Source organism: Rhinatrema bivittatum, chromosome 1 (assembly GCF_901001135.1).
Source record: "Rhinatrema bivittatum chromosome 1, aRhiBiv1.1, whole genome shotgun sequence".
Classification (NCBI taxonomy): domain Eukaryota; kingdom Metazoa; phylum Chordata; class Amphibia; order Gymnophiona; family Rhinatrematidae; genus Rhinatrema; species Rhinatrema bivittatum.
The window spans coordinates 722,609,231-722,636,522 of NC_042615.1; the positions used below are offsets into that span (position 1 = coordinate 722,609,231).

Consider the following 27,292-nt stretch of genomic DNA (forward strand, 5'->3'; position numbering starts at 1 on the left):
AGGGACCAATGTAATAGAGCGTTTCTAAATTTAGTACCTATGGGCTGCAAAATGTAAAATCCATGCCTGCCCACAATATAAACACAAAATGACCATGTCAGTTTGGAGCTACAACAGAAAGATGAGGAGCATGCCTCTGATTTGGGGCTAGGTAAGGATGCCTAACTAGGAGCAGGAGGAGGCTATGAAAATCACTGCTATAATTTGAGTATTTGTAATCTTGTATTTAGTTATTCTAAATCAGATTTAGATAAAGAATTCATCTGGGCTGCCTTGGTGGCTGTGAGAGTCCAGGATTCAATTCCTAATCAAGATCCTCTGCAGAGGCAGCAGTCACAGCCCCATGTACAGTCCTAGTAATCGTGCACCAGCGCTTAGTGGCAGGATTTACAACCCATGATTTCAGGGTTCCGAAAGCAGCCCTGGTTCATGGCTCCCAGTCAAGGACTGTCACTACAGTCACAGGAGGAGATATAAAATGGGGGGAAAATCCCTGGGTAGTTGTGAATGAAGGATCATAGTGCCAGATCCAACCCCCTGGTTCGGGTTGAGCTGGAAGCTCCAAGAAGCAGGAGGAAACTGCAGGGCTCATAAAAGAATTAATTATATCTTCGGTAGAAGAAAGTATTTTACTATTCAAAAGTTCTCTAAGCTAGGTTAGGCTCTAAATAGATTTTGTTTACCCATTATCCTCATTTGACAATTTGCTGGGGTATAGTAGTTGAAATTTCCCTTCCAAATCTAAATTTCCTAGCGTGTAGCCAGATGGACTCAGGAACAATGGGTATAGTGTACTCCTGATAGCAGATAGGAGATGGAGTCAGATTTCAAAGCTGACGTCAGCCTACCTATACGCGTGAGCATGCTCAGCTCTTCAGTATTTCTCAATCTCCCATAGTAGATGCGGACACTATTCCACACTAGAATAGTGTTAACAATTACAGCAAAAAGAAAAGAAATCTACAGCAAAAAGAAATGTACCTTTAAGAAGATCGAGCCCTGCTCTCCTGTGGTGAAACCTAAGGGTCCCTCCCCAGTCGAGAATGCCTGAGGTGATTTCCGATATCCCTCAGAGGTGTGCCTTGGTCCTGGCATGGACTTAGCTCCCAGAGTGGCTGAAAGGCAGCGGGTGCTCATCCGAGCGCGGCGGTGAAGGTAAAACCCTCTCCCCCACAGCTGGAGACTGTCTGATACACAAGCGGTAAGTGACGAGACCAGGTAAGAAGGAAACTTTACTTTAAGGTCTCCGGTCTCCAGAACTCTGATCACTGTACCAACTCTGCTTCCAGCGAATTAAAGAGGGAATTCCGATCGGGTCGAACATCCTTGGTTAGGCTAGACCCCGATCCGGTCCAAGATTCCACACATGTGGAGACCCTTAAGGGGGTGCCATTTTGCACGCGGTGGTTGTCGGCGCCATCTTCCCTCCCCCTCGGCGGTACGCGCAGGATCTTCCGGCGGCCTATGCGCATAACTTGTGCGCACCCCATAGAGTTGCGCGCATAGCTGCATGCACAACTTGGAGCCGAGTGCACTTCTGAGCCGTGCGCACACTGGAGCGCCTCCAGACACATAAATGCCACGTGCATATCTATGGCCACGCACAATTACTGTGCACATTACTACGGCCGCGCACAAATGTCGAGCACATAACTACAGCTGCGCACAAATTCTCGCATGCAGTGAAACTTGTGCACCTAGACATTGATTCAATGGCACCGGCGTCTAAGAAGGCCAGAAGGCCCTCTCTTTGCACAGCCTGCCATGTAAGAGCCACGCAGACTGAATTGAAGTCCTGCCTATGCCCGCGGTGCGAAGAACCCAAGGGGAACAGACCCCCACTGTCAGAGGGGTCCGAAACTACTGAGGATTGATCCCCCAGACCTACGTATCTCAGTACAGTCTCCCCCCAGGAGGACACCTCTGGGGCATAACTCCACCCCTCCCCTGGGATCAACATAGACCCAGGGACCTCCTCTTGGGTGGAATTCTTCAAAGGGCTGCGAACAGCCTCCGCTGAGCAACAGGCTCAACCCAGGCCGGGAGCACAAGATCCTCCCGGCACTACTCAGATGCCTCGACAGGCCTCACCTAACCAAGAGTTTCCCTATTAGGGGCCCAGACACCTCAGTGAGGAGAGCGACTCCCTGGAAGAAGGAGAAATTCCTTCAGGGATGGAACCATACCGAACCATGCTTCACTTCTTCCACAAGGACGAATTACCAGCCCTTTTTCTCAGACTCCGAAGACGCAGGGCATTCCGGGCACTGACCCTATGGTGGAACAAAGAGGAACTCTATCTTGATGCCCTCTCGTAAGGCCTCATGCTTCTGTCCTATATTGGAAGCCATCCAGGAACTGCTTGACCTGGAATGGAATGCCCCGGAGGCCAACTTTTTTTTTTTTTTTATTTATTCAGTTTTTAATATACAAAATAAACTTTTGCATTGAAATACAGAGAATTAAGAAACATATTCACTCTATGAACATAGAAGTGTTATAAATGAAAATTCTAGAAACTTCTCTTGTTACATAGGAAACAATGAGGGGGGTTGAAACATTACAAGGAGATTAAAAGGAAATTATCTTAATCATTCTTAGTATCCTGTATCTTTACCCTTAATACTAATACTCCTTTCATGATACACTAGGTTGTCTCCTCCCATTCAAAAAGGCCCTAAGTTGGTCAGGTAAAAAGAAAATATAAGTATTTCTGAACAGCTTTATTATGCACTTACTCGGATAGCACAGTACAAAACTGGCTCCTAGTGCTTGAGTTTCAGACCTCATTAACAAAAAAGCCTTTCTACGTCTTGCCCTCTTCTACCGAAGATGGGTTGATATAACGTCAGGCAAATGGGTCCTAAATATCTTTCGAGAGGGGTACTCTCTGGAATTCCACTGCATCCACAGAGACAAAGTTATAAGATCACCCTGCCACTCCCACTCAAGAAACTGGCAGTAGAAACCACATTAACAAGACTACTCAGTCTGAAGGCAATAACTCCGGTGTCCACGCCCCAGCAAACTACTGGGCACTATTCCATCTAGTTTATCGTTTCCAAGAAGGGGGAAGGGTCATTCCAACCCATCTTTGATCTCAAGAATGTCAGTCGTCATCTATGGATGCCACATTTCCGCAAGGAAACCCTGTGCTCCGTTATAATGGCAGTACAACCGGGAGAGTTCCTAACCTCCCTGGACCTTTCTGAAGCCTGTCTTCACATCCCAGTTCATCAGGATCACCAGTACTTCCTGCGTTTTGCGATACTGGGTCATCATTACCAGTCCCGGGCACTTCCCTTGAGCCTAGCAACTGCCCCCAGGACTTTCACCAAATCATGGTGGTCGTGGTGGCAGCACTGAAGAAGGAGGGGATCCTGGTACATCCTCTCCTGGACAGTGGGCTGATCAGGGCAAAATCTTCTGAGGAGAGCAGACAGGCGACCAGCAGAGTCAAGAGCCTACTGCAGGAGCTCGGATGGGTCGTGAACACCAAACAGAACAGTTTTCCTTCCCCGAGGAGAAGAAAACTGAAGTAACAATCATGACAATTGATGACCAATGCATGCGTCAAGATATGGGCCTACCTTCAAGCCTGTGGCCTCATGGCATCACCCCCGGAGGTCGTTCCGTGAGCAACTGCCCACACACAACCGCTCCAGCGCACCCTACTGTCAGGATGGAATCCACTGTCCCAGGACTACCCAATGCACCTCCAGCTACCAGCAGAGGTTCAGGTCAACCCCAGTGGTGACTACAGGAAGTCCACCTAAGCAGAGGAGTAAGCCTATCCCCACTGAACCGGAGCCTGCGAGGGTGGGGAATCCACTGTCAGGAACTGATAGTCCAGGGACAAGGGAACAAGAAAGAGACAGAATGGAACATAATCCACCTGGAAGCTCGAGCAGTCAGGCTAGCGTGCCTGCGATTCAGCCACAGACTCCGGGGTAGGTCAGTCAGAATAATGTCAGACAGCCCGACAACAGTGGCTTACATCAACCACCAGGAAGGAACCAAGAGCCGGCAGGGTCTATGGAGATAGACCCTCTCTTGACAGGGCCGGAGATAAACCTACGAGGGATCCCGGCCTCCCAATTCGCAGGAAAAGATAATGTCTCAGCAGACTACTCCAGCAGAGAGAGCCTAGACCCAGCGGAAAGGACGCTGTCGACCACAGCCCTCCAACTAGTAAATAGCTGGGGCCTCCCAGCTTTAGATCTACTGGCAACCCGGCTCAATGCCCAAGTTCCCATGTTCTTTAGTCACAGACAAGAACCACAACCCTGGGGACTCGACGCTCTCGTCCAAACCCGGTCACAGGAAGACCTATTGCATGCTTTCCTGTGGCTACCACTGGGCAGAGTCATCTGCAAGACAGAGCACCACAGGGGACTAGTTTACTAGTCGCCCCTGATTGACCAAGACGACCATGGTACACAGACATGCGAAGACTACTTGCGGGGAACCCTCTGTGTCTACCTCCACACAGGGATCTCATCCAGCAGGGCCCAATCCTCCACGTTGGTCCATCTCGATTCTCCCTTATGGCCTGACCCTGGAGAGGCCCAGCCTGAAGAATCCCAGTTACACAAGGCCGTGATGGACACTCTGTTTCCAGTGCGCAGCGTCTCCACGTCCCTGTCTTACATACGGATCTGGAGAGTATCCAAAGCCTGGTGTAAGAACCGTGGGATTCTCTTGCAGACAGCCAATAATCCATGATCCTGGAGTTCCTGCAGAAGGGTATGAAGAAGGGGTTTGCACTCAACTCCCTCAAGCTCCAACTTGCTTCACTGCTGAAGTAGACTGCATCAGACTAGCAACCCATCCAGATGTGTCCCACTCCCGGAAAGGGGTTAAACAACTCCGACCATCCCTAAAGTGGCCGGCACTTCTATGGAATCTCTACCTAGACAGGACTTCCTGCAGACTAATTCGTGGTCTGCCACCACGCCTCTTAACATTGAAGGCAGCATCTTTGGTGCTTCAGCTCGTTGCATCTCCGAACTCAGGCACTGTCCTGTCAGGAACCGTCCCTAGGCTCAGGCCTAGAACCATGCAACTGCGCACAGTCTCCTTTGTCTTACCGAAAGTGGTTTCCCAGTTTCATGTGAACCAAACCATCTCGAGACCATCTTCAGATGAACATAAGGACTCTGAAGATTCCGCCTCCTTTGCCATCTAAATGTCGGCAGACTCCTAGTCAGATACCTGAAAAGATCGGGAACTGTGCGCAAAACTGATCGCCTGTTTATTCTTCACAGTGGGAAGGAACAAGGGGAAGCGGCATCGCGGGCGACCGTAGGCCGCTGCATCAACGAAGTAATTAATGCAGCATACATAAAGGCAGGAAAACCATTACTTCTACAGGTCATAGCGCATTCTACAAGGGCCCAGGCAGTCTCCTGGGCTGAAACTAAGCTGCTTTCGCCAGCCGAGATCTGTCGGGTGGCGACATGGTCCTCCCTACACACCTTCTTCAGGTTCTACTGCCTGGATGTTCAGGCCAGGAAGGACACAGCTTACGCAAGGGCAGCAGTAAGTGGGCCACGGGCAGCCTCCCACCCTGTAGGGGAGTAGCTTTTGTACATCCCATTGGTCCTGAGTCCATTTGGCTACATGCTAGGAAATGGAAAAATTACTTACCTGATAATTTTGTTTTCCTTAGTGTAGACAGATGGACTCAGCATCCCGCCCATGGCTGCTCCAGAAATAGAGAACCTCGGATATCAAATCTCGTGACTGAGCAAGTAAGGATAAGCCATGGCCTACCTCTAATCCAAGACACCCGCAATTGCCCAGGTGTCGGCGTTCATTGTTTCAATGCACTGGCGGTCTCCAGTTTCAAATTTTACATATATATAATCAGTTGAACTAGTTCAAGGTCAATCAAAGATAATCAAGTATTAAGCAACATATATCCACACTGGCTTTCCGAAGAGAATACTGAAGAGCTGAGCATGCTCACGGGTATATGTAGGCTGACGTCAGCTTTGAAATATGACTCCATCTCCCATCTGCTATCAGGAGTACACTATATCCATTGGTCCTGAGTCCATCTGTCTACACTAAGGAAAACAAAATTATCAGGTAAGTAATTTCTCCATTCTCTTGTTTTATTAGTAAAAAAAAATCTTTGACATTGAGCCTGAGTAGGTCTTTCTTTTTTTGGGGGGAGGGGGTGGAGACCAGCTCCCTTTTGGTCTCAGTTCAGTTGGAACCAGGACTGGAGACCAAAAGCTCCTGGTGCAGGAGCTCTTATTCACAACTATCCTAGAATTTATCCCCTATTCTCTTCCCCCTCCCCCAGCTTATTTTAGTTCAGTCATTGTAGTGACCATTCTTGGGCTGGAGGCCATGCCCCAGGGTGCCCTCTGGAACCCCATAATCATGGGTCCTAAATCTAGCACTAGGCACCACTCTTAAGCAGTGACCACAGTTCCCTTCTCTGTTCCTCCCTTCTCCCCAGTTGGGGGTGGTGAATGCTGCATCCCCAACTTCATCCTTTCCAGGGCTGGCCATGAGTTTGTCTTGATACATCTGCAAAAACCAACACATTGTATCCGTGTACAAAACATCTGTATAATCCAATCACATTTTGGATTCATACACATTTTGCCAGTCATGTTCCCTTTTCCATTTTGTTAACCAGCATTTTTAATTGAACACCACCATAGAATCTTGCCCACTAATTTTAAAGGTTAAAAAAAAGCTTTGATATTAGGTGAAAAGGCCTGTTTTGGAATTCCACACACCTCTTTAAATAATTATGGACACTTTTTTTCATATTGCTTAGTCATACTCTGGGGAAATTAACAACTTTAAGATGCTCATATCTCTGAAATTTTTCCAAATCATCTAATTTGTTGCAAACCAATAACAATTGCATGTTTTTGGCCTGCAAAGTCTGAATTTTACCTGCATATAATTAAAAGAAAACAAAGCAAATCAAATTGTCTATCATTTTTCCATCAGGCCAATTTGAGTTTTCATCAAACCAGCTTTAGACAGAATTGCATCTGTCTTAGGCTCTAATATATTTAACTCTGTACAGATATTCCTAATGAATCTTGAAGAAAGTTGCCCTTTACCTGAATATTTGAAGATTTCAGTTTTTTTGGAAAATATTTTCTAAAGGTAAACATTTTTCGTTTCTGAAATCTGCTTTTTTCTCCCAGCAAAAAAAGCTGCTAAAACACTCATTTGCATGTTGAGGGCGCTATTAGGTGCCACGGGTTGGACGCGCGTTTTCCTCCCCTTACTGAATAAGGGGTAAGGGAAAACGCGTGCACAAGAGCAGGCTCCGTCAGAGCGCACTGTACTGTATCGGCCTGTGAGTGAGCCAAGAGGCCTATCCACATGTGCTGAGGCTTTACATGGTAGTGACCAAAGTATCCATCCAAGGGACCCCATAAACTGCAATTGTCGCCAAAAGAACTGGCATGAAAATTTGCTTTTACCCTTCATTACTTATTCAACTTTTAACAAAAGAATTTACATATCCCTCTTCTCCCTAAAATATTATATTCTGAAATTTTCTAAGAACAAGTCACATGAACACACCTCTTCCAACATAGAGCTTTTATTGTCTCTGAAATTGGATGTCCAACAAATGCAGGTTATTATGTGTCTGATAAATGTGGACATATTTTTCTGTGTAATGTCCAATAAGAAATATAAGACTAAGGAAATCTGCCAAACTCTCTGTCCCAACAACAATCAATAACTCAACAAGAAACAGGAAAAATTATTATTGTAGTGAAACCAATTTTTTTAAAGATTTATTTATTTAATTTTTTTTAACTTTTTTGAAACTTTTTTTTTTAATGAGTGTTAGCAAGCTGGGAATAAGTGCCAAACCTCTCTTCCATGAGAGTATCCCAAATTTCTCAGTCATTCACCCATATAGACCCTAATAGTTGTCAAAAAGTTCTAATTTTTCTGTTTTTTCAAACATGAATATAAAAAAATGTATTTTAACAAGAACTTCAATTCAACCCCATAGCTTGACACAGGCTTGTCAAGCTGTGAGGATGCATTGCAGTAGTGTGTTAAAATAACCTTTGTATATTCATGTTTGGAAAAAAACATAAAAATTGAACTTTTTTGACAACTGTTAGGGTCTATAGGAGTTCATGATTGAGAGGTCTGGAATACTTCTCTCATGGGAGAGGGTTTGATACTTATTCCTGACTTGCAGACACCTGTTAAATAAATAACTTAAAAAAAAAGAATTTGCTTCATTACAATAAAATTTTTTTCTGTTTCAATAAAAAAAAATATAAACCAGCAATCAGTTTTAAGTGTAGATCAGCAGAGTACTTGTGGGCAGGACAGTTGTGGATCTAAGTGGCACTCCTGGTGGTTGGGAGGAGGGGAGGGCTGTCCCTCTTCCAGAGACACAGCCATTTGAAGACCCAGCTGCTCAGAAGCTTGCTAACGCTGCTGTAGTGGTGGCATGGTGCATGGGCACCCATCTTTCTCCTCTTCTACCAACAACTTTGCTCATAAGTCAGTCTTGCGCTGAAGAGAAGCTTTAGTCCACTGGAGATGCTGATCACTGCGGGAGAAGGCAGCCCAAAGTTAGGGCTTATACTCTCTCAACAGCATGAAGAATGTAGCATATCCCAGCAGTGCTATTTCAGGGGGGAAGGGGGGGGCCCAGCCCAACATAACTAGGGCTGCTGCTCCACAAAAGAGAAACTGCATAGAGGCTGAAGCCTGAGAAAACAGGGAACGGAGAGCAGAGCAAATAACTGGTAGCAAATACTCAAACTAGGGATCCTCAACGAGATGTTCCATATCTTGCCCACATGCTTTTTTGATTCAACAATCTACTTGCTGTAATAATGTATAAGAGTTTGCTTAAATGCAATACTCCAGAAAGCCAAGTTGTATGGCCCCTGTGTCTCGGAAGCTGTATGGTCTCCATAAGTAAATGCCCATATCATCCACAAAATGTTTGAAAGATCCAGTTTTGCTATTCTGGTAAGTTATAATGCAGTATGGTTATTCTTTTTCAGATGAAATATATTGATTTATAAAAAAAAAAATTTTAAAAGGTGCCTAGCACAAGGAAAAGGTACCTTTGTGTTCTTAGGGAGCAATTTTTAAAAATTCCTATAATGTTGCAGAGTCCAGTGATTTTACCAATTGGCTTTGCTCCAGTTTTCAAAAGAAAAGCATGAACATGCCTTCCCTTTTTACCCATATTGAGGGTGGGCAATTTTCACAAAATTCATTGTTACAAGTAAAGTGCTTTTATATTTTTTTAACCTGTGGAAATGGCTTTCAAAATATTTCTCTTGGCTTATAGCAAAAGTCTTCACCTGCGCATTCGACTTATTTTGAAAGCAAATTCAACCATTTAGCCCTCTGTTGTAAGCCTTTAAATTGGGGGCTAGCAATATGTTAATTATACCGAGCTGCAAACGTTGAGATTCCGATGTGCCTCACCTATCAGTCTCCCTGTCACTTTAAAAGTTGGGTAACCTTTCTTCTAAGCTTGCAAGCTTTTTGGTGGGAGAGACATGAGCATCAGGTGAATTAACTTGTTCAGTGCTAGTAGAGTCACTATTGTCATATAAGGTAATAAATATCCTTTCTCTTTCTTTTAGGGCAAATACCAGACATTCTGACTGCATTCCAGATCGTGTAAATAATTCATGTACAATATTTGATCCAAACTCTCTGTTTTTTGTCAACACTGATTTCTGGGTGGAAGCTGTAAATGTGCTAGGGAGGAACCGGTCGGACTCCCTCACTGTGGATCCTGTGAAAATCGGTGAATATAAGATTTCTAACTTTATTTAAATTGTTTCCACAACATCTCAGATTTCCCTTATTTAGTAAAATGTGTTCCTGTACAATGGGGTAGATTTTATAAAAGTACGCCGGATTTTAATAGATTCGCGCGTAGCCTTTAAAATCCAGGGTCGGTGCGCAAAGCTGCCCAAAATCGGCAGCCTGTGCACGCCGAGCCGCGCAGCCTGCCTCCGTTCCCTCCACCCCCCCCCCCCCCCCCCCCCCCCCACCTTTGTTTTAAAAGTTAGGCCTGCCAGAGGCAGGCGTAACTCAGGCGTGCCTGCCAGGGAGCTGTTTCAGAGGCCTCGGCCCCGCCCCCGAATGACACGCCGGCCACAACACACCCCCCCCCCCCCCCCAGGAAAGCCCCGGGACTTGACGCTTGTCCCGGGGCTTTGCGTGCGCCAGCAGCCTATGCAAGATAGGCTCGGCGCACGCAGGGGGGGTTTGGGGTAGATTCAAAGGGGTACGCGCGTAACCCTTTAAAAATCTGCCCCTATATATTTATCCATAAAAGAAGATTGTTTTAGTTAACCTGTCTTTCTTAGCTGCCTATCGTTACCCCCCCTCCCAGTTGAATTTCCTGTTAAAATGTAATTTTCCAAACCTTTTTGTTTACTGTAAACCGACATGATGTCCACAACGAATGCCGGTATATAAAAATGTTTAAATAGCTATTCAATCTTATTTACTTATTTATTTATTAGTTTTCTACTACAGTTGATGACCAGTGTATCCCTTTCCAGAGGATGAAAGATTGCTAATCTTTCTTTGAGCCCTAAAACCCAAAGTTACTGCACAGCTGATAGTCTGACACCCCGACAGCAATGTTCTATGAATTTCCTTAGTATGGAAATTCAGAAAGACTGGTTGGGGTTTTGTAACACTGGTGGCCTGGATTCAGGAAAGTGCATGAGTTTCAGATGATAAAAAGCGGTTAGGAAGTGTGTGAGGCAGTTCTGCGTTAGCATTGCTCTTCACCAGCTACTACTTCATGGACCACATAATTGCATTCACATCTCCACCAAGAAAAACTTATTTATTCTCAAGACAAACGGTTTAATATGTCACTCAAGAAGAGGGTGGCATAGCACCAAATGGAATGAAACTGCAGAGCTTCCTGGAAAAGACTAGACATCTTTTCTGTTCACGAACAGCACTTCTTGTGCTACAGAAGCCCCACGGCTTCTTTTTCCTTTTTTTTTTTTTTTTTCTGCTAAATCAATCAAATTTATTTTTACAGGCTGCACGGCTCCTCACTTAAATGTTCATGCTTTTCCTCCTGGTGGTGGTAAGATATTCTGTAGGGTTGCTTTTTAGTTCTCTAGTTAGGTTTCTGGCCCTTTAAAATTTTTACTTTTTTATTGGTCTGCCCAGTTGTCATACTCCCTGCCCCCCCCCCCCCCCCCCCTCTGATTTTTCAGCAAAAAATGTGGCTTTTGTCAGGCTTCTGATCTTTTTTTTTTTTTTGTCTCTGGCTGATGTCCATTCTATTAAAAAATAAAATCTTTTTTTTTTATTTTGTTTGCTTTTCTCACCATGTCTGAAAACCAGACTAGCAGCTTCAATTCTACCCCGTGTACATGAAGAAAATTACTGACCAACACAAAATGCTGCATTTGTCTTAGGAAGAAAAGTGATTGTGACTGTCATACAGGTACCAGAATGTCAACCAGAATCGTTCGGTTCTTGAAGATCGGCTCTGTGCTTTCTTTGCCAGTGAAAAGTTCAGGTCCAAGAAGTCTGAAACATGTCCTGGGAAGCTGACCATGGCTGTGCTATTGGCCAGGACTTATCAAAGAGATCCTCAGTCTCTTTGGTACCTTACTTCAAGGATAGGTCCAAGAGTTGAACCAAGCCTGACTCCACACTTGCATTTCATCAAGGGTTTCAAAGACTTGCAGCAAGAGCCAAAAGCAGCAAGCAGCAACATTAGCTTGAACTCCTTTGCCAAGGGCACACTACATCCATCTCCCCAGGGCCATCCCAATGCTTTCAACTTGTCCATAAATAAAGCCATCTGGGGTGTATAGATTTTATGTAGCCTGCATGTTCATCATGCAGTTGAAATGGAGAATTACATCAATACTCAGCGAAGAAGTTGGAAGGTCAAGTCCCGTGACCCTGATAGTTAAGTCAAACAACCCACTGTTTCATTTGCCTTCATCAATGCCAAGTGTTCTAGCACCAACAATGACTCAGTTCCCAAGTGTTAACCTTTTGTATGCTGGGAAAGAAGTTTGAGTTTGAATTAACCCTGTGTATAGTTTAAGGTTTTCATTAAATTTTGTGTATACTTTTGTGTGCTGGGAAAGTAGTTTTAATAGTTGGATTAATACTTTGTGCTTTACTCTAAGATGTTGAGAGCTAGTTCCTGGACAAGTAATCAGTGATGTTTGATACACACCCACCCACCCCAGTCACACTTTCTTGATATATAGCATCAGTGTTTCAACAGATACTGCATGAGATTGTGTGATAGAGTAGGGAAGGAATGTTAGAGGAGATCTGACACACTCCAGGGGGAAGCAACCAGCTTTTTTTTTGGGGGGGGGGGGGGGGTGCAACCTGTCTATCTGCATAGGACACCAGGCGCAAGGGGTGTCTTCCCTGCCTGTCCCATCATCTCTGTGGTGGTGTGGGGCTGCGGGTGATTATGTACTTTCATTGGCTGCCTCTTCTGTGAAAGTCTCCCAGGTGATTCTTCACTGTCTACCACTCCCCTCCCCACCAGCAGTAGAAAAGCAATGGAAGTACTTCTTACTAGTGAGTGCCTGCTTCCCTCTCTTCTGGCTTACTGTGAAGTTTGAGCTCCATAGGTTCCCTAGTCAATCATAGATCAAACTTTGTACTGCTCCAACACAGGAGAAAGGCAGCCAGCCACTGTTTTCTTGTCAGGGGAGGGGGGGTGTTATGGGATCCTGTGGTAGAAAGTCTCTGAGAACAATATAACAGTAAAGAAACCACAGGAGCCAAATATTATAATCGGAGATATAGGTATATATATTTTGATATATAGTAATGTAAAACAGTGACAGAAAAAATATCTACTTATGTCCCAATCATTTACATAAGAGAGTACAGAAAATAAAGGAAAACTTATATTCAGATAAACAAATATTACTAATATTTTATTACAAAAACAATGTAACAGACATGTTTTTATTTTTGTTTGTTTTTTTAATTCCAAATCAAAAGACAGTCGAAAATAGCAGCCACAAAATGCTCCCAATCTTTCTTCCTAATCATGTAATAACACAGTCCAATTTCTAATAAATCCTTTAGAGTCCTTGCAAAGAATATGGCGGATGCAAGTGTATAGCTTTATTTGGGATGCACTATTTATTTTGGGATCCACAGTAATCAAATATGCCGAATCCGTGCACAGGACACAGCAAATGCGAATCATCTTTGTTGAGCTTGCACTTGAACTTGGATAGAAGAAATGGTGCAAGTTCAACAAAGCTATTGTTGAACTGGGGATTCTGCCAACTCAACTTTCAGTAAACTGTGTTTCAACTCAAACTAATAATGGTGGGTTAGTTGCCTTTTATCTATGTTTCCTGCTTCACCATTTTGTACATCATTCTCTCTCACATGTGAGACAGTCGAAAATAGCCACAAAATGCTCCCAATCTTTCTTCCTAATCATGAAATGACACAGTCCAATTTCTAATAAATCCTTTAGCGTCCTTGCAAAGAATATGGTGGATGCAAGCACATAGCTTTATTTGGCATGCATCATTTCTTCTATCCACAGTAAACAAATATGCCGAATCCGTGCACAGGACACAGCAAATGCAAATCATCTTTGTTGAGCTTGCACTTGAACTTGGATAGAAGAAATGGTGCAAGTTCAACAAAGCTATTGATTCACATTTGCTGTGTCCTGTGAACGGATTCAGCATATTTGTTTACTGTGGATAGAAGAAATGATGCATGCCAAATAAAGCTATGTGCTTGCATCCACCATATTCTTTGCAAGGACTCTAAAGGATTTATTAGAAATTGGACTGTGTCATTACATGATTAGGAAGAAAGATTGGGAGCATTTTGTGGCTGCTATTTTTGAGTGCCTTTTGATTTGGAATTAAAAAAAACAAAATAAAAACAGGTTTGTTACATTGTTTGTTTTTGTAATAAAATATTAGAAATCTTTGTTTATCTGAATGTGTTCCTTCATTTTTTGTACTCTTATTTTGATACATACATACATATTTAGAAATCTATAGAATATAAATATCTATATCTAACTACCAATTGTAAATACAAAACTCTAGTGCTCACTTATGAGAATGAGCACATGTGACATACACAAGAAAAGCAGCAGTAATAAAACAAAAGCTATAATACAAACACTAATCACAAATCACTTCCCTTATCAAGCTGTCCCCTGACTTGTGACTGTGACCTGTGAGCAGTTCCTCATTTGAGGATAGGAAAATGGTCGTAGTTTGACAGACGTCCACTGGTAGACTCTGGAGATGGCCTTAAGGGAGCTCAGTTTGCACATGTTCAGTATGTTAGTTCTTTGTTCCCATTATCTCTAGTTGTCTGGGGATTCTGCCAACTCAACTTTCAGTAAACTATGTGTTTCAGCTCAAACTAATAATGGTGGGTAAGTTGCCTTGTATCTGTTTCCTGCTTCACCATTTTGTACATAATTCTCTCACACATGTGAGACTACTAGCCCTTCACATTCTCTAAACCTAATACATTCCACCCTCTATCTCTTGAGAGAGAATGATCAGCTGGAGGCCCAGAATAATCAACAAAATCAACTTTAGTATCATTGGTGTCATGTAAATAAAAGCAGTCATATAACAATTTGGATAGCAAGCAAACACTATTGTAAAAACCAATACCAAGAAAGAGAAGAATGTGAGTGCCCAAAAGCACACTCGTATCCATAGGGATTGTAAATCCTGTGTCCAGTTTATACTGCCTGTAAACTAAATGTGGGCAGATACCTGGTGTTTTCCAGCACTCGGCGCCCTCTTATCAGAGTTACTAGTACTAAACTTCATTGAGCACTAAGGACAAGATTTTAACTCCCTTACTGCCAGCTTGTTTGCTTTCACATCTAAGTGGTTTTCTTATTCTCTAAGTCATGTCGCCATCTTGTATTTTTCTATCTGTTTCCTTGAAGTTTTCCAGACTGCAGCCCTCCTTTTCCTAGTCTGATAAAGCAAAGAGGGCTGTCTAACACAGTGTTTTACATACAACTGCAGCCTTTAACACTGAATCAACATAACTGTATTTCTCTCTCATAAGGAACTAAATTAACCCTTTCTCATCACACCAAAATTCTTCTGCAAAATCTGTCCCTTATTAACACACTGTCCCCCAAGTCTTAAGAGAAATACAGAGGATAAATACCAAAGCAGCAGCAATCATCAAACCAATAAAGTAAATAAAAGATCTTAAGGCCTTAATCCTAAAAGGGCATTAGGGAAATAAATGATCATTGGAGTCACGCAGGACTACAAAACATATAATGCATCTCACACTAGAATTCTAGAGATGGGCATAAAAGAGAGAAAATTTAAGAAAAGGGTTCATAACAGTAACCATAGTTCCAAGAGAATAGAGACAAACACAAAGTGGGCAGTATTCTCATCCCCTCATTCTCTGTGCTTGCATCGGTGCTTGTGGAGACAAATTCAGATGACCCAGCTTTGACAACCCAGTGTCCTTCAGCAATGTCTGTTTGGTGTGGTGAGGATAAAGGTACAAAGTGAGAAATCAAAACTCTAACACTATTAATTTCTTTGTAAACAGTACTGTTCCCTATCTTCTACATCCTTTAAACCCTCTTCAACATAGCTAGTATCTGACTTAGAACATAAGAAATGCCATATTGGGTCAAACCAAGGGTCCATCAAGCCCAGTATCCTGTTTCCAACAGTTGCCAATCCAAGTCACATGTACCTGGCAAGTACCCAAATACTAGATAGATCACAAGCTACTATTGCTTATTAATTACCGTAATAGCAGTTTATGGATTTAACCTCTAAGAAGTATCCAAACCTTTTTTAAACCCAGTAACACACACTCTGGAATTCATTGCCAGGGGATGTGGTTTCAGCAGTTAAACTATGCACTGAGTGAAAAAGAATGTTCTTCAATTTGTTTTAATTGAGCTACTTGCTAACTTCATGAAGTTCCCCCTAGTTCTTCTATTATCTGAGAGAGTTTACGTTAACTTGTTAAAGTCCTTTCATGATTTTGTAGACTTCTATCATATCCCCCCTCAGTCATCTCTTCTCCAAACTGAACAGCCCTAACTTCTTTAGCTTTTCCTCATAAGACAGCTGTTCCATGCCCCATATCATTTTGGTCACCCTTCTCTGCACTTTCTCCAGTGCAGCTATATCCATTTTGAAATGCGGTAACCAGAATTGCACACAGTATTCAAGGTGCGGTCTCGCCGTGGAGTGATACAGAGGTATTATGACATCCTCCGTTATATTTTCCATTCCCTTCCTAAAAATTCTTAACATTCTGTTTGCTTTTTTGATCGCCACAGCACACTGGGCTGATGATTTCACTGTATTATCCACTATGACGCCTGGATCTCTTTCCTGGGAAATAATTCCTAAGATAGAACCTAACATTGTGTAACTACAGCAAGGGTTATTTTTCCCTATATGCATCACTTTGCACTTGTCCACATTAAATTTCATCTGCCATTTGGCAGCCCAATCTTCCAGTCTCACAAGGTCCTCCTGCAATTCATCACAATCCGCTTGAGATTTAACTACTCTGCATAATTTTGTGTCGTCCACAGATTTGATCACCTCACTCATCGTATCCCTTTCCAGATCATTTATAAATATATTAAAAAGCACCGGTCCAAGTACAGATCCCTGAGGCACTCCACTGTTTACCTTTTTCATTGTGAAAACTAACCATTTAATTGTACTGTTTCCTGTCTCATTCCTCCACCACTCGTCCAATAACTAAGGCAGCTTCATATTGCTAAACTTATTCTCTTTCTGTCTTTCTAGTAAACATTCAACTACAAAACTCCTCACATAAGCAGTTCCACATTCTGCAGCTCATTCTGTAATGTACAAGTTCCTTCACTAAATAAAACAATTATCTATAATATTTCACAGCATATATAATGGGACTAAAGGAAAAGACCAAACTTATCAGTCACTCAAAGTAATAAAACAGTATCCCTCTGACTTCTGGCTGCAGAGTTGGAGGAGAGGGGTAAGCAAAACATACATTATGTTCAGGAAAATGGGCAAAACAGCCTGTTTTTTCTTCTAATCAGAGACTCCAATTCTGGTTCCCCCCCACCCAACATCCTTGTTGCCCATCATTTAAAATAACCAGCAGTTATTAGCTCTTTGAACATCCCTTATGTAGAACGGCACTTGATAAAAGCACAGAAGAGGACCAATAGCTGTAAAGCTTTAATGCTGTCCACTAAGGAATTCTATTCCCTTAACAGCTTCTTTGAAGGCAGGGAGCCTTTATCCCCCGCTGCCTGTCTGTAAGCTTTAAACAGGGAAACTAACTCCTTCAGATTATGGGAGCAAGTCTTTTTCTCTGCTTGTGTCTGTGTGTTTGAGAGGCACAGTCAGCCTTATCTGCCATCCACTACTCCTCTTCCTCCCCTGTTTTCCCCTTATCAAATCCCTTTAACTCCTCTGCTCCCTGTGTCTTTCCAGAGTCTAAAACTTTGGTACTGGTAATCTCCTCTGTGGCATCAGAATCATTAAGGTCTTCATTCGAGGGATTTTCTTGTCCCCTAGTGACCAGGTCCTGAATTTCTGCATGACTGTCTCTCTCCTCTGCGAGCCCACACAGACCCTGAGCACAGTTTCTGGATTTAAAGCAGAGTCCTTGTCCTGGACTTGGGCACACAGCAGTTCTTTAATTTGGCACTGTAAGTCAGCCACACCCTTCTGAAGTGTGTCCCGACTTTCAGACAGCTGCTGGAAGACAGACAAAAGCATCCGACATGCCTGCAGACTGTCTCTGGCATCTTCTGACTTCAGCTAGGAGAGACAGATGACAGTAGCATCGGAGCTTTGTTCCTAGCCTTTCGTACTCTTTATCTTCGGCTGTCTGGCTCAATAACTGTGCTAGTAGATACTATTTCTCACAACTGGTCCAGCGAGACATGCGGTTAGTAGCCAGATATCTCCACCCCCATTCTGCAAATGACAGGTCTCACAATCTTGAAATTGACAGTTAACAGCTCAGATTCAGCCAAAAAGGAGGGGTTATCGGGAGGAGGCAAAAAGAACTTATTTCTCCTTCCCACAGATAACATATTATCCCACCCTTGTTGCCAAATGTGTTGTGGGTTCCTGCGGGTGGGACGTCTCGGAGAACAATATAACAGGTAAAGAAACAAGATGTTTTTCTTCTGACAACTGAATTTTCAGTTTAAATAAATGAATGTTAATATTGCTTCTTTACATGCATTAGAGTATTTTTAAAAGGTTTACATTCAGTAATTTGAATTAATTTTATATAAGTGGTATTCTGATTATTTCATTATTCTCTTCAGTGAAGCCCAATCCACCAGTTATCATAACCGTGAATTCTACACAGGAACTACCCAATGCCTTGAAAATAGTGTGGAAGAACCCATTAAAAGAAACTGTGTTGTCACTGAAGTACAATATTCGATACAGGACCAGCAGCATGAATTGGGAACAGGTAATCATATTTTTTTATTATTTGATAAATTGTGAAATAGAGTATAACAGCGTAGTAAGAAGACTGAAGTCAAGGTGTTTCCAAAAGGAAATATCTGCAGATTTGCTGATCTGGATTTCAGCAAAATAAATCTGTTTCGAAAAGAAAGATCTGTGTTTTTTTGTTCAGAATTGTATTAATACACAATCCTAAACTATTTTCTCTCTTAAAGAATGTTTCTACCTATCTAGTGCCCCATCTTCTGTAGATGAGATTTCACATACTACAAAACAAATGATAAAAATCCTTAGATTCCACTTTTGGAGTCTCAGATATATTAATAATTTTCTCTTGCATTTATTGGCAAAAACAAGGTAAAGAGCAAAGAAATGTCAGCAGGAGGGTGGAAACTATTCTCAAGATCAAAATTGTAGAACATATAGAAAGACATGGTTTAATGGAACACAGACACCATGGATTTACCCAAGGGAAGTCTTGCCTAACAAATCTGCTTCATTTTTTGGAAGCGGTTAATAAACATGTGGATATAGGTGAACCAGTAGATGTAGTGTATTTGGATTTTCAGAAGGTGTTTGACAAAGTCCCTCATGAGAGGCTTCTACGAAAACTAAAAAGTCATGGGATAGAAGGCGATGTCCTTTCGTGGATTACAAACTGGTTAAAAGACAGGAAACAGAGAGTAGGATTAAATGGTCAATTTTCTCAGTGGAAAAGGGTAAACAGTGGAGTGCCTCAGGGATCTGTACTTGGACCGGTGCTTTTCAATATACATATAAATGATCTGGAAAGGAATACGACGAGTGAGGTTATCAAATTTGCGGATGATACAAAATTATTCAGAGTAATTAAATCACAAGCAGACTGTGATACATTACAGGAGGACCTTGCAAGACTGGAAGATTGGGTATCCAAATGGCAGATGAAATTTAATGTGGACAAGTGCAAGGTGATGCATACAGGGAAAAATAACCCTTGCTGTAGTTACACGATGTTAGGTTCCATATTAGGAGCTACCACCCAGGAAAAAGATCTAGCCATCATAGTGGATAATACTTTAAAATCGTCGGCTCAGTGTGCTGCGGCAGTCAAAAAAGCAAACAGAATGTTAGGAATTATTAGGAAGGGAATGGTTAATAAAAATGAAAATGTCATAATGCCTCTATATCGCTCCATGGTGAGACCGCACCTTGAATACTGTGTACAATTCTGGTCGCCGCATCTTAAAAAAAATATAGTTGTGATGAAGAAGGTACAGAGAAGGGCAACCAAAATGATAAAGGGGATGGAACAGCTCCCCTATGAGGAAAGGCTGAAGAGGTTAGGGCTGTTCAGCTTGGAGAAGAGACGGCTGAGGGGGGATTTGATAGAGGTCTTTAAGATCATGAGAGGTCTTGAACAAGTAGATGTGACTCGGTTATTTACACTTTCGAATAATAGAAGGACTAGGAGGCATTCCATGAAGTTAGCAAGTAGCATATTTAAGACTAATCGGAGAAAATTCTTTTTCACTCAACGCACAATAAAGCTCTGGAATTTGTTGCCAGAGGATGTGGTTAGTGTAGCTAGGTTCAAAAAAGGTTTGGATAAGTTCTTGGAAGAGAAGTCCATTAACGGCTATTAATCAAGTTTACTTATGGAATTACCACTGCTATTAATTACATCAGTAGGATGGGATCTTCTTAGTGTTTGGGTAATTGCCAGGTTGTTGTGGCCTGGTTTGGCCTCTGTTGGTAACAGGATGCTGGGCTTGATGGACCCTTGGTCTGACCCAGCATGGAAATTTCTTATGTTCTAAGAGTCTAATTCACCAATGATGTATTATAGGGGATGATGTGAGACAGCATGTAATGAGAAGAGGCTTATTTAAATTTTAGGCATAGAGAGTCCATTGACAGCACATTTTTATATAGTAATTGATATTAAAAGTTTAAATCGTGGAAATGGGTGGCTTATTGCCTCCAAAGAAGGGGCATGCTGCAAAATTGAGAAGGCTTCTAAGCAGGAAAGGATCATTCGGAGGCCATGGAGACAGCAGCAGGAACATAAGAATATGCCATACTGGGTCAGACCAAGGGTCCATCAAGCCCAGCATCCTGTTTCCAACAGTGGCCAATCCAGGCCATAAGAACCTGGCAAGTACCCAAAAACTAAGTCTATTCCATGTTACTGTTGCTAGTAATAGCAGTGGTTATGTTCTAAGGGCCGGACTTTAAGAGGTTCGTGCAGGCGTACATTTGTGCGCACAACATGGCGTGCACAAATGTATGCCCGATTTTATAACATGCGCGCGCAAGGGGGTGCACCTTGCACATGCCGAGCCCTAGGGGAGACACAATGGCTTTCCCCATTCCCTCCACCACCCCCACCCCTCCCCCACCCCCACCCCCAGGGATTGCAAGTGGCCAGCGGCAGGCAAGTTCTTTTTTTTTCTGAGCTGCTTGCAGGTGTGGACATGAATGGATGCCTCTGAAAATAGTCACATGGTATTCTTCATTGACAAGTAGGCATGCACATGTGGGTGACGACATCCAATGGTGCCGACATGGTCCCAGCTCTTCAGAGCTCAGTAAATGTTACTGAGCTTGCACAGGAGTTCTCATGCACGCATGCTACCTTGTGAGCCCCTCAGTCTTTCTTTGTCTGAGCTACCACATGAATGTGTCCCAATCTCTGTCTAAGATTTTGTTTTGGGCCATGTTATTTGGCCCAATTCTGCCTCGTTGCATCTTTTTTTTTTTTTTTTTTTGCTGCTGCCTCAGCAGGCCTTCAACAGAACTTTTATGTTCTCAAAAAAAAAGAAAAATGGAAAAGGCAAAGAAGATTGTGGCCAGTGGTTTCAAGGCCTATGTTTGTGGGTGCCAGATGTCTATTACAGATATTCATTCTGTCTGCTATCACTGCCTGGGCCACAGATCTTGATGTTTCCAATAGTTACAGTTGAGGTAGGATGTCCCCGAGGGTACAGCACTATACATAGTAATATACATACTAAGGACAGCAGAAAAGGACCAGATGGCCCACTCAGTCTGCCCAGCAAGCTTCTTATGGTAGTATCTGCTGCACCATGCACTTACCTCCAAGCCTTATGACAAGATTAGTAATATTTGCAGTCAATCAAAAACAAGCAATTGTCAAACCCATAAATTACTTCTAGCAACCTTTTTACAGTGTGAGGAGCCTTCTTGATAATTCAGACAATGCTGCTTTTGACGTTCTTTGCTTTGGGATTTGGCCATAGAAGCCATCCTGTGCTTTTTCCCTTATGTTTGTATGTCAGTACCCCAGACTGTAAAATTCAGGGTCCATGTTGTTGTCTGTATCCAGTTCCACGTCCCCCCACCTCCCCCTGCCGTGAAAGTGGGGAATGATGCTGCAGGCGTCAAAGGCATCAAGGCTACTGATTGAGGGTAGTAATCCCCATACCTTCTGTTAAGAGTAGTAACAGCTGCTCTGTGCAGGTTATCCCCGTGCACCTTCTTCATTTCTGTCCTCTAGCCTTTAGGGTTTCACAATGTTTATCCCATGCCCCTTTGAATTAGTTGACTATTTTTCTTCATCTACACCTCCTCCAGAAGAGCATTCCAAGTATCCACCACCCTCTCTGTGAAGAAATATTTCCTAATATTGGTTCTGAGTCATCCCCCCTGGAGTTTTATTTTGTGACCTAGTTATACTGTTTCAATTCCAATAGAAAAAGTTCTAAGTTTGTGCATCATTAAAAACTTTCAGGTATCTGAAAGTCTGTATCATATTTTTCCTACACCTCTTCTCTTCTAGGGTATACATATCTAGATTCTTTATCCTCTCCTCATATGTCTTCTGATACAGACCCCACACCATTTTGGTTGCCCTTCTCTGGACTGCCTCCATACTGTCTCTGTTTGAGAGATGGTCTCCAGAACTGAACACAGTATTCCAGGTGAGACCTCACCAAGGACCTGTACAAGAGCATTATCACCTTCTTTTTCGTGGTGGTTATTCCTCTCTATGCAGCCCAGCAATCTTCTGGCTTTAGCTATTGCCTTGTCACATTGCTTTGCTATCTTCAAATTGCCAGATATTATTACCCTAAGATCTCTCGTTATCTTTGGTCCAAGCTAATTAGTGTTTCACTTCCCACCTTATACAGCTGTTTTGCATTTCCACACCCCAGATGCATGACTGCACTTCTTGGCATTAAATCCCAGCTGCCAAATCTTCGACCATTCTTCAAGCTTCCTTAAATCACTTTTTATTCTCTCTACTCTTTCAGGCTTATCCACTCTTTTGCAGATCTTAGTATCATCTGCAAATAGACAAACTTTACCTTCTATGCCTTTGCAATGTCACTCACAAAGATATATTGAACAGAACTGGTCCCAAAACTGATCCCTGTGCTTACATGGTTCTTTCTTCAAAATAGGTTCCATTTGCCATTACACGTTGTCTCCTATCGGTCAACCAGCTTACAATCCACACCACCACCTTGGCGTTCACTCCCAAACTTCTCATTTTATTCACAAGCCTCCTATGTGGGACTGTATCAAAAGCTTTGCTGAAAGAGGGACTCGAGCTATGTACAGCCTCTTATGTATGATTGTTAATTAAATTTCACAAACTGCTCTACAGACAGACAGTAAAGCTAACACAGCACTGGTGTAATATGTTCATGCATGGCACAAAACATCACCATGCATGCTGCTGTGTTTTGCAGAACCTGTAAAGCTCGAATGCAATATTTGGGTAACGCAACATGCAAGGAATTGCAATAATCAGTAATTATTAGTACAAAAGCTTGTACAACTGTTCTAAAGTCCTCTCTGCAAAGTACATCTTTAAGGAATCTCAGCGTCCTTAATTTTAAAACCCAGAGTGGATAACTACTGACATTTGTGGTTCTAGAATCAGGCAACATGGATTTAATAAAGAGAAATCTTGTCATACAAATCTATTAAGGTTTTTGTTTTTGAAGGGATTCTACCTTCAAGCTTGAATGGGTAAATGTGAATCAGTTATTTACTCTTTCAGATAATAAATGGACTAGGGGGCATTCCATGAAGTTAGCAAGTAATACATTTAAAACAAATCAGAGAAAATTATTTTTCACTCAACACAGTTAAGTTCTGGAATTAATTGCCAAAGGATAATGTTAAGACAGTTAGTGTAGCTGGGTTTAAAAAAGGTTTGGATAAGTTCCTGGAGAAGAAGTCCAAAAACTGCTGTTAATCATGTTGACTTAGGGAATAGCATCTGCTTATTACTGGCATTATTAGCAAGGGATCTATTTATGATAAATCTGTTTTTATTTTTTAAAAAACATACAATAATGAACATTACAATATATATATCTGATTACATACAGCATATTTTTGTAAAACTCTTATGTTCATTTTTCTCTTCCTAGTCCATTTAACTCCCATCCCTTCTCTCAAAACCCAAAACCACCCCTCCATTATATTCCTCCCTCCCTCCCTCCCTGCACCAATGGAGTTCTTAAATAAAAATACATTAAAGATCTTAACAAGTCCTTAATAAAGTATATTAAAAATCATCTGTTAGATATCTATACGATTAAGGAAAAGACTTTTTGAGTCATGTGGTAATGTTAGTATGAAGGGTAGCCAAATTGCATTTATTGCTCTTCTAGTTCTAATTGGCAGAGTGGTATTGGTCAGTTTCCATGGTTAATAGATTTATTATAGAAGAATGCCAATTTGTCAATATAGCTTTACAAGCCAACAAAAAAACCTTTATAATCCAAAGAATCGAGCTCTTATTTCCTTTGAAAGATTTTGGAATAATTCCAAAAAGTGCCACTAAAGATGAAAAAGGAATTTTAAATCCCACAACCATATTAGCAAAACGGTAAACTTTCTTCCAAAAAATTTGCATTATTGGACAACTCCATAAAGAGTGACCCAAGTGCGCTGAAGCTCCTCCACATTTGATACATATATCTGAATTAGAAAAACCTGCTCTGTATGCTTGATGTTGAGATATGTACATTCTATAGATGATTTTATATCGAGTCTCACGTAGAAGCATATTGCATGTAATTTTTCGTGTCATGACAAAAGCAGCCTTAAGCGCTGCAATAGATAATGACTGTTTAAGTTCCGACTGCCATTTAAGTTGTACTTCTTCCAAAGACCAACTCTTTAATGAGTCCTCCAAATGTTTGTATAAATATGAAATGGAACGTTTCTGAGGATCATCTATATCAAAACAACTTGTAAGAAATTGCCACTTGGGATCCGTGAAAGTTGGTGAGCCTATTGATATCACATATTGACTAGCCTGAAGATATTGGAAATAATCAATAAGTCGGAGTTTATAAAGAATACGGAGTTCTGAAAAATTAAAAATAGATCCATTTATATTAAATATCTGTCCAACGCATCTGAATCTAGAAAGATTCCAAACACGGTAACGTGAAGTAGATGAATTTTTGGATAGCATTGGATTACCATAAAATGGAAGAAAAGGAGATATTTTGTCAGATAATGAATTCTTATTTAATAACCATTTCCAAGTTTTTTGTAATGGTTGCAGTAGGAGATCTGATTTAATTGTGTTTGATAAGGAAGCATAAGGAACATGTAGAGCATAACGAAGTGATATCGGAGTAAGTAGTTGTGCTTCCAGGCAAATATCAGAAAAATATTGTGTGTTCATCAACCAATCTCCTATATGTCGCAAATTAATTGCATGGTTATAAAATTTCAAATCAGGTAAACTCATTCCACCCATGGATAATGGTTTCATAAGATTAGATAATTTAATTCTTGGTTTTTTTCCTCTCCATATGAACTTAGTGACTACTCTCTGGTATTTAGCAATTGTCATTTGGGTGAGAAGTAGAGGTAGAACACTAAGTACATATATCCAGCGTGGTAATATTGTCATTTTTAATAGATGTATTCGTCCAAAAAGAGATAGTGGAAGTGAAATCCATGAACTTAGAAAAAGATCAGTTTTTTGTTGTAATGGTGATATATTCAAATCATATAAATTAGTAAGACACTTTGGAATCCATATACCTAAGTATTTGATTTTATCTACTGCCAATTTTAAAGGGAATTCTCCAATCCAAGGTATAGTAGTATTCGGTCCAATAACCATAGCTTCCGATTTGTCCAAATTTAAGCTAAAACCTGCATAAAGACCATATTCTGCTATAACTTGAAGAGCAACTGGAAGAGAATTTGTGGGGTTAGACAGATGTAGTAAAAGATCATCAGCAAATGCTGCTAGTTTAAATACTATTGAACCCATTTTAATTCCTTTTATATTAGGGATCTATTTAATGTTTGGGTACTTGCTAGGTACTTGTAGCCTGGATTGGCCACTGATGGAAACAGAATGCTGGGCTTGATGGACCCTCCATCTGACCTAGTAAGGCAACTTATGTTCCTTTGTTAGAAGCCATAAACCTTGAAATTAACAAAAGAAGAGAGAAATCTCCAAGAACGATTCGTAACAAAGCTCAAAATTCTCTCCTTAATGGTTGAGTAATACACAAGAGCCCCAAACCGGCACTTGCCTCCGTTTACCCACGTATCCTTAGGTTCCTTCCATTCACCGAAGATTTCACTCAAGTCTAAAAGCTCTTACATATTACTTCAACATATTCCTTTCTTTTTTTCTTTTTTCCTTTTCACGGAAGTACGAACGCGGATCAGGAGTGATGAAATTCAGGGATTAGCGAAATCTGATAGAAAGGAGTTGGATTGATATTGTTTTAGACATTGTATGTTCGTTTTTTAACAGTGTTATGTATGATATGTAGTGAGTATGTGTGAATGCGTATGATTGAGAATGATTGAAGGGTTATTTCAGCTTTGTGAAATTATTGATGCACTTTATTGAGAAATAAATATTATGGAATTTAATGATGCACTTTATGGAGATGATATTATGAACAACTTTTATATCTCTAAAGATGGTTTAATTTTCTTGATATTGTTCTGAAGAAAATAATAAAAGGATTGATTTGAGTATATTAATGGTGCTTGTATTTTACTCCAAAGGGAGTAGTTTTGTTTTATGTTGAATATTTAACAAGCATTAAGGAGTGTGATATTGCCTAAAATTTGGATTGCTTATATATATAATGTTGTTTAATGTTAACTTATATATATAATTGTGTATATATATATGTTATATATATATACAATTTTTACTTGTATATAGCCTTCTAGGCGTAAGTTAAACTATATTTCTACATCTCCTTGTATTTTTTTTTCTTTTACGTCAGACAGGGGTCCTGAAGTATATTACAGTCTAGAGATGGGGGAATGGGGAGGGAGGGGGGTTTAAGGGGGGAAAAATAAAAATGGGTATGTTATATTTGATATGCAATGTATTCTGTATTGTGACTGTGATCAGATATTGTTCTCTGGTACAGATGGAAGGAGTTTGTTCTTGTTGTATTAATTACTGTATGGTACTGTACCATAGTTGATATCCAAAAATTTTAAATAAAAAAAGGAGAGAAATGCACACAATGGGATCAAATATATGTTAAACAACATTGAAAAGAGTGCGGACCTCTGGGCTATTCCCATTAAACAAGGTTTCCATGAGGACTGTTCTGGACCTATATAAACTGCATACAGTCTATTTGACAGAAAAGACTGAAACCAATTTAATATTTTATTTTATGTCCCTAAATAAGAGCCTTGATAGTAAAGTCACATGAGTCACCATGTCAAAGAGAGAAAATGTCCAGGGAAATCATAACTGACCCTGATATTCAGAAATGCATATAATTAATTTATTTTACTTGATTAACTGCAATTTGATGTGTATCAATAAATCT

General features: G+C 41.3%; 1 protein-coding gene across 9 annotated transcripts in view; it reads left to right on the top strand.

Moving 5' to 3' along the window:
• Positions 1 to 27,292, top strand: part of IL6ST (interleukin 6 signal transducer) — a 247,773-nt gene that overhangs the window by 148,803 nt on the left and 71,678 nt on the right. For all 9 annotated transcript variants that reach the window (XM_029576964.1, XM_029576954.1, XM_029576992.1 and 6 more), the window contains 2 exons: positions 9,621 to 9,787; positions 18,341 to 18,492. In XM_029576964.1, coding sequence (XP_029432824.1) covers positions 9,621 to 9,787; positions 18,341 to 18,492 — 319 coding nt within the window. The remainder of the gene's footprint in view (positions 1 to 9,620; positions 9,788 to 18,340; positions 18,493 to 27,292) is intronic.